Here is an 8378-nt window from a genome sequence, read left to right on the forward strand (position 1 = left end):
TCTGTTGTTTCCACTGGGGAAGTCTGCTGCCCTGCAGCAGGGTAGGATGTCCTGGCATCAGTGAGAAAGGCATTTTGACCTCACAGTCAAAGAATCCTGACTTTTCACTAGCATTGTTTTCCAAACTGTTCATTCATGGCCTAGCCCAACTTCTTTACACTGCCTTGAACTTCACTGGGAATTAACTGAGAATGGAAATAATTTAATTGCTCTATAAAAGAACAGCTGACTGTCCTCAGATGTTCTGCATGTGAGTTGAATAAGACCATCCCCCAGTAGTTTAAAATGTATGAAAATAACCTTTGAAAACAGTCAGTTTCAGATTCTAATATGTAGAAACTAACAGATGGAACTACTCCCCTTGCTTGTTAAGTTGCCTTCTCGGATCTCTCGTCTGTAGCTGCCTTGTTTTTTAGACTTGCCTATGCAGTTTGCAGAAGAAGCTGCATCAATTCTAATTTATCGAATAAACTGTTTTGCAGAGATGTAGCTCAGGTGTTTTTATGTGCATGACATAGCTAATTTGTAACTGAAAGACCTACCCTGAGTAATGAGGAGTTGACTCAATTTGAACTGATACTCGCTTGTTTCTCATGGGAAATAAGCTTCTCTTCTTGGCACATGTCATTTGGAGGAGTCCATAGAAGAAGGCCATAAAATAGATGATTTTCCAATAGAAAAACACTTTGCTGAGATTATTTAACCTCAGGGCAGAAGAAATAGGGACTGCTGACACAGTGCTGTGAGGATTGAATGAAAATGAGGAATATCACTAGTATTTGTTGTGAAGAATCAAGGAGGTTTTGGTGTTGGTTTGTTGTTGTTTTTGTTGTAATACATACTATATTAGCATATAAAATCAGCTTTTAGAAAGCAGAATGTCTAAATGTGATTAAATAGCTCCTAAAGATGGTTTAAGAGCGGATATTTCCAAAAAGGATCTTTTCTGTACACGCTGTTGTCTTCCATGGTTTCAGAGCTGCTAAAATCCTAGTAGAAAATAGAATTTACTGTGACAGTGTAGAGGTTAAATGGATTTGAAGGAATAAGGTGAAATAATTCATCTGTATTTGAGAACCTTTCTTTTAAAAACGGATATTAGTATTATGTTGGTCTTGATAGAATCACATGGCTGTCTTGTTTGGATTATCTTACCTTTGATGCTTCTACCAAGATGTCATAATGACTGGTCCTAATGTCTTAAGGTATGGACAAATGCTTCCATTTTGATAGTTTTGATACTTACACTCAAAAACATCTCGAGTCTGCTGTACTGTATGTGTCCGATTGGAAGGGAATAGAGAATTTGTATTGGTCAGAGATGAAGCTGCAGGGTTGGATGGCAGGCCTTCAGCTCTGTTGCCCCTGCAAGTTCCCTCCGTGTGGATTTGGAAAAGGTTTTTTTGAGAAACTGTAATCTTTAAAGACACAAAGAAATAGGTGAAGACTTCAGTTCCTTGAGTTGCTGTGTGTTTCACAAAGCCAGTGCCTGCTGCTTCATGTCTGCTTACTTCAAATTCAGCATGTAGTAAAGCAGTCATGAATGCTGTGCATTACTGACAGTCTTACCGCTTTGGTGGTCACAGCCATTCATATGAGATAACTTGTCTTAGAGAAGGAGCCATAAAATTCATATCTTGTAGTAATGACAAAAAGATTTGCTTTCATGAATGCTGCAGTGCTGTTTACGCAATACTCTTTCTCAGTAAGCATATGCAAATACTTGCAGCAATTGCTTGCTTTCAGCAACATCTTCAGCCTACCCTTGTGGTTTACATTAGTAGCTTACAGATGCTGGTATAGACTTAACTGCTGTACAGCAAGGACGTGACTTTGACACCTTTAACTGTGGCCGTGCTGATTCCATTAATTTATGTGAGGTTGAAGCAAAAATTCCAAGGTCTTCTCCACTTTCTTCAACAAAGAGGCAAAGCAGAAACTGCCCAACCATTTCATTTCCTGGCATTTTTCAAGTATCTTACATTCTTCCGAGTAAAATGGTCCTAAATACTTTCCATCATCAGGTAACTTTGGTGATCTTTTTACACAGCTGCAGTGAATGTCTGCCTATGATTAAGAAGATGAACTTTCAGAAGAGAGCTTCAAAAGAATTTTACTATATACACACCATCTTTGCTGCTTTAACAAACTTCAGTTCATACCTGCGCAGTACAGACTCTTGTGACATAGTATTAAAAAATAAACTAAATTACAGACCAGAAGGGACTGGGAGATTTGTGCCTAAAAGCCTGGGAACTGGAATTAGTGGAAGAATCTTTTAAAACATATAGAACTATTTGTTGGTTAACTCTCATGGATGTAACGTTCTTTTTAATTTTAAGGCTCACCAGCAGAGCAGAAAAGCAGACCGCTTGTTGGCAGCAGGGAAATATGAAGAAGCAATTTCTTGTCACAGAAAAGCTGCTGGTGAGTAGGTCTTTCTCACATTCCAGTTTTTAAAATCAGTTTGTATATCTGCATGTTTCATGGGACTAATTATCTAGTTACTTATAAGATATCCTTTTTATTCTTCAAGTGTGAATTGTTTTTTGTTCAGACCAGATCACAGACCTTTTAGAAACTTTAACATGAGCAGCCAAAGTCAGAAATTCCCACAGTTGATGTTGTTGGGGGTGGTTATTACTGTTAAGGCAGTTCTTGATTCAAGACAAAGGCAACTCTTTGTGTCATGTACAAACTACAGCTGGGATCCCGCTTCAAGCTGGTTTTGCTTTGCACTTCCTTTTTAGTTCTGTCATGGCTGAAGTAATATGCTCTCTGTTGATAAAGCAAATACACAAACTTTTGTACGAGCTTATTTACTTCTCATTCCTAATGTTTGAGTCAAGACAACTGAAAACAAGTGGTGAGCTCAGCTTCCCTAGAACTCGAGGACAGCAGAGTGCATCACAGACTTAGTGCTGTGAGTGGCAGTTTCTCCTAAGCAATTCTTTGTTCCTTTACCTGTCCATTTAACCAGTCATGCTTAATTATTTGTGTGGCAGTCCATCAGCTGTCTGACAGTGCGGCAGCTGCTTGGCAGAAGAAGAAAGAGGAGGTCTTAGTTGGTGTAATGAGTAGGACATTTACAGTGACAGGGCTTATGTGCAGAAAAAAAGTGGTTTCTCCAAACATCGTAACTTAGATACCAGGCATTCTCCCTTTCCACTCATAAATACTAGGAAACCTCATAGAATGAAAAACTTGCTATTTACGAATACCAAGAGCAACAAGGGATAGCACATCCCCTGATATGCAGACTTTCTGGTTTCCTTCACTTCATATATCAAGGCAAAACCCAACGTATTTGAATGTTACTTGCTTTTCTTCAGTTGATGATTCTGTATCATTATCTTATAGCCTGAATTTGGTTAAGAATTTCTTACATTTTGTCATTTCCAACAGTAGCAAGGTACGGTTGAAGTCTGAAGTGCTCCTCTGACACTAAACCAGCACATTTTCTGATTTGGATGGGAAGTTAAAAAAAAAAAAAAAGCGGAGAACAACAGACCGTACACTTTCATCAAGAATATAACTAAAGCATGACTTAGTAACACGGGTGTATCAAGGAAGGGAGTATTTTACTTACTACATTTGTGTTTAATAGCATGGATATTAATAGTCCAGTTCTTCTTAGCCATGTTTCTTCTCTTCGTGGAAAAAGTTCTTTTTTGGGAACTTTCTGGAAAGGTCTGCCACAATAGTAAGCTCTTGTCCTCTGAAAAGCAAATTGTCTCAAGCTGAGCAACCAGGATGCCATGGCAAGAGTGTAGAACGTATTACATGATCTTAATGGTAGTTTTTTCAGACTTCTGAGAAACAGGGGGTGTTTCCAGCCACTGTAATTTGGTAAATACTTTGCCTTTTGACTTATGTAAGTGTTCAGAATATGGAAAGTCTGAAGCTTTTTCTTAGCTTTTGCAGAAACGTACAGACTCTATAACCTTGCCCTAAGCATTCATTAATTTTCTCTTCCACAGCATACCTTACAGAAGCTATGAAGCTGACCCAGTCAGAGCAGGTGAGAGCTACATGCAGCAGATGCCAGAACTCCATGTATATGTGTCTTACATTGTGCCCTGATGATCATAGCCCTGTTGTAGTCTGCATTGTTTTCTGAGACCCACGGCAACTACACTGGGAATTCTAAAAGTGCGGAGATGCTTGTCTTTCCTGAGAGTTTTTGCAAGCTTATGTGAGGCAGGGACAAGAGAGCTAGTAACACATCCAGGGCTTCCCCAGCAATATTTTCTAGTCTGCAAGGTGTCTTCAGGGAGGTGATACAACTAGTTTCATGGTTAACTTTTGCTATGAAGCACTTAGGCTGTTTCCCTGAGATACGTGTAGCAGCTCATCTACAGCGTGCCAAATGAATCTCTACTTTCTTGGTGTTTTATTGCAGATCAGTTGAACTCTCTGTGCTTCTGCTTGGGAGTATTAACAGTCTGGCTAGTGATTTGCCAAAAAAAAAGTACTAAACATTAACTCCTTAACAATACCACCCACTATATTTGGGTGACATATCTAAAACTGTTGCATTGTAAAAATGGAGAGCATTTTTTGTTGGATTTAGTATCTGAATAACAAAGGCTCCTTCTCCCCCTGGGGCATGCTATGATGCTGTTTATGTAAATATTTACACGCTGGTAACTTTACTAAAGTGAATATTCAGGTGGATTAAGGATCACCAGTTAAATTGTTTAATCTTGTTCTTACTCAGGCTCAGCTATCACTGGAATTACAAAGGGATAGTCACATGAAACAGTTACTGCTCATCCAGGAGAGGTGGAAAAGGGCAAAGAGAGAGGAAAAAATGAAAGCTCAACAGAATGTGGACAGAGAATTAACTGCACATCTTCAGACTTCTTTTAAGCCATCAGCTGAAGAATCTGATGAACAAAATGTGTTGATTCCCGTGACTCAGAAATACAGCCCTTCCACTGAGAAGCGTCTACAAGATATTCAGGGTGTCTTTGACAGGGACCCGGATACACTGTTATTTCTGCTTCAGAAGAAAAATGAGCCCGTGGAAGCATGTATTGGGAGTAAAGCTCCAAAAGATGACAAAACAATAATAGAAGAGCAGGCAACCAAAATTGCAGATTTGAAGAGGCATGTAGAATTTCTGGTAGCTGAAAATGAGAGATTAAGGAGGGAGAATAAGCAATTAAAAGCAGAAAGAGCTAGGCTCCAAAAATCTCCAGTAGAGAAGGAGTTGGATGTAGATGCTGACTTTGTAGAGAAGTCAGAGTTGTGGGGTCTGCAGCAACACTCAGAAACTGCTTCTTCAGCTCCATCTTGGCAGGAGTTTGCAACAACTGCTGGGAAGGCAAAGGACATTCCGATACCCAACCTTCCCCCCCTGGACATCCCATCCCCTGAACTCCCTCTGCTGGAACTCTCTGAAGATATACTGAAAGGACTGATGAATAGTTAAAAAACAGGAAAAAAAAGTGCTCTATGTAGTTACCTGAACCAAGAAAAGGGAAAACCACCAGGACAATGATGGCCCGAGGGCAGAAGCATCTTACACAATCCTACTGTTGGAGAAAAGGCATTAAAGCAACTTTGTTACTGTGAAATACACATCATATCTAATCTACTTCATAAAATCGGAAGGTACCATAACTGGTATACTATAGCAAGTTCTTTAGTCTTTCTCCCAATGTTTCAAACCAAATGACTGCCTGGAGAATGTTTCATGTAACAGAATCCTTCAGGGGTTTAAAGTATACTATATGTAATAGTTATCTATATTGCCATAAATGATGGTGCAGAAATCTAACTGTTATGGTTGCCAGTTGGCTGCCACTTCATATTGAAAAATGCTTTCTAGCATGAATTTAAACTGTGCATTTCATTATGCATAACTTTGTTAATTCAGATACAGTGCAATTTATACACCTCCTAGATGGATTTATGTGCCACACTCTGTACTCCTGACCAAGTTAACCTCAAGTCAGGAGAGACTGAAATTTCCATTCTATGAAGGAACCAACTTATTACTTCTGTTGATAAGGTTTTGGGGGGTTATCTGTTTACATAACTAATCAGGGTGCATTGAATCTAGCTATTGGTTTCTGTATAAAGTGACATTGTTAAAAAAAAATCTATACTTAAGGAAAAATACCCTTTTTTTTTTTTTGGTGATGCGTGAATGGAAGTAATTCTAGCTGGCAGTATTTGATTGAAAAAGAAATTGTTTACAGCTTAACCTGATCCAAAAAGGATATGAAAATAAAAACCAAGGTGTTTTGACACCAAGCATGTGTTAATCTGTGCAGATGTTGGGGGGTTTAAAAGCAAATTTATACTAATGATGTTAGTACACAATGTACACCTGGAGTTCTGTGTTCATCCATCAGCAGATACTGGAAAGCTGGGATGAACTCAGAGTGCTGTGCTGGTACATAATGTGACTTGGCTAACAGCTTGCTTCTAACACTAGCAGACAGGGGAGACCTCAGAGAAAGCAGTACTGTGTATCTGCACAGAGCCAGGCTGCTGGGAGCAGAATAAATGATGCTGTGAGAGCTGTGCAGAGCATGCGGGCAGCTGGTGTCTGAGGTGGGCACTGGCTGCCCACAGCATCAGCCAGGCCTGGCCAGCATTGGTTATGCCCTGGGTCCAGGCTTCCTACAGGAGGGAGGTGAGGGAGCCATGGGTAGGGGAGGCATTAGTTAACTTTAGCTGTTACTGATAATTGAGAAGCGTTCAGTGTTGCAAGCCAGTCTGTTTTAAGTTCTTCTTGTTACAGTGTAAGCTTGCTTCCTGAGCCTGCTTTTGTTTTTCCAGAATAGATGTGAAGTGCAGCAAGGGCACCTTATGTTGTGCAGTTCTACCCATGTCTCTGTGTATCTGGGCTGTTGTGTTGCTTGCTTGGAAGGACATAGGGACTTGAGGCTAGGAAAAGCCAGAGAAGCAAAGGTAAGAAGTCCCTTGTACTGAATTGTAGCAGTGGGTTCATCTTCCTGGGGGGAAAAAAGTTACTCAGCTGTTGCAAGAGCTGCAGTGCATGGTCCTGAAGAGTGGTGATGGGCCCCCAGCCCTGTGCTCTCAAAGAAGGGCAAGTGATGGTTTCTGCTGTCACCTGCTGCCCGCCCAGCTGCTAAGGTCATCAAGCGGTATAGTGCACTGATTTTGTTAATGTAAAGTGAAGAAAATGGTATATGTTCACAGGGAGGAAATAAATTATTTAAGCAAGCACCCATCTCATGTCACTGCCAGGGTTGTTCGCTACAGACAAACATCTCAGCTGCCAGCAGACAGCAGGGATAGGGGAGTAGGAAGCAATTTGCAGCCTGGTTGCCTCTGCTGAAGGATCAGAATTCTACAGAGGGGCAGGGAGGCATGCTCTGCCTCCTGGTGTTAGTGTGGCCACTTGTCCCTTCTTACTGCTGCATAACCAGCAGATCTGAAGGAAGTTGCTGCTTTGTAGGAAGACATCCAAGAAGGGGCAAACTCCATGCTGCAACTTTTGGAAGTGTTGCTAACACTTTTCTTCCTTCTGCAGTTCAACTGTTTGTTTATTCCTGCAGTGTGCCACCCACTGTACACAAGAATGCTGCTGAAATCAAACTTAGGGCATCATGGTTTAACAGACAGTTTTCTATTCCCGTGAGCCGTGCAGTACCAAGACTGGATGTAACATTCTCTGTAATAGGACAGGCCTTCCAGACTGCACAGCGTGCACAGTGTGAGCACAGCTGGCATTACATGGCCCATGGGGAAAACTGCTTCTTGTGCAGTGCACGGCCTGTCCTAAACATGGAGCAGATGACAGCACTGAGGTCAGAGCATAGCCTGGCACCCAACTTGTGTGCTCCTGCTGGAAGGAGAGCCTCCGCCCTGCCTTCCCTGCAAAGAGCCAGGGTGGGAGCAGATGGAGCCTTCCCTTCTGAAGCATGAGACATTTGTGAGAACATCTCACAGCCGACTTCTCTCTGTAAAAGTGCTTTATGTTCCAGGCAGAAAGCCGAGCGAGTGGAATAAGACCAAATATTGTTGTTCTGCTAAGTAAGGGACCGTTCAGTCTGTACCTAGTACATGAGCAGTCATGTGGTCTATTTAAATAATGACAGATGTTGTATAAAGAATATTACAAGAGAGCAAATTTGATAGGTGCACGGTGGTAGATCTAAGGAAATTCTCGAGCCCTGTCTGCAACCAGCTCGCGCCCCAACCATTGAAAACTGCTTTAAATAACCATTGCTTTTCAGTTTGCTCGGGTTCCGGCGTCGTGAAACGACCAAAAGCGCTCGGGGCGTTCCCTTCCCGCAGCAGCAGCTCAACCTGCGCTCCCCGCCCCGAGGAGGGCCGTTCTCGCCCCCCGGCCCTCCCGCTCGTGGGGCGGCTGCGGCGTTCCGGTGCCCTCTGCT

At 41.8% G+C, this 8378-nt stretch overlaps 1 protein-coding gene across 1 annotated transcript; it reads left to right on the forward strand.

The window, feature by feature from the left end:
• The first annotated feature begins 1997 nt into the window (after positions 1-1997).
• On the forward strand, positions 1998-6258 carry NRBF2 (nuclear receptor binding factor 2). Its single transcript, XM_031554566.1, has 4 exons — positions 1998-2024; positions 2292-2427; positions 3981-4021; positions 4721-6258. The coding sequence occupies exons 1-4, from the start codon at positions 1998-2000 to the stop codon at positions 5435-5437; spliced, it is 921 nt and encodes a 306-aa protein (XP_031410426.1). The 3' UTR covers positions 5438-6258.
• The last annotated feature ends 2120 nt before the right edge of the window (positions 6259-8378 follow it).

Source organism: Meleagris gallopavo, chromosome 8 (assembly GCF_000146605.3).
Source record: "Meleagris gallopavo isolate NT-WF06-2002-E0010 breed Aviagen turkey brand Nicholas breeding stock chromosome 8, Turkey_5.1, whole genome shotgun sequence".
Taxonomy (NCBI): Eukaryota; Metazoa; Chordata; class Aves; order Galliformes; family Phasianidae; genus Meleagris; species Meleagris gallopavo.

Bases quoted from the DNA above. Each gene is read 5' to 3' on its own strand.
- NRBF2 (XM_031554566.1), top strand. From the start codon at position 1,998: ATGGTCCTAAATACTTTCCATCATCAG. The intron at 2,025-2,291 runs GTAACTTTGGTG...TAAAACATATAG, and splicing joins TAAATACTTTCCATCATCAG to AACTATTTGTTGGTTAACTC. The intron at 4,022-4,720 runs GTGAGAGCTACA...GTTCTTACTCAG, and splicing joins AGCTGACCCAGTCAGAGCAG to GCTCAGCTATCACTGGAATT.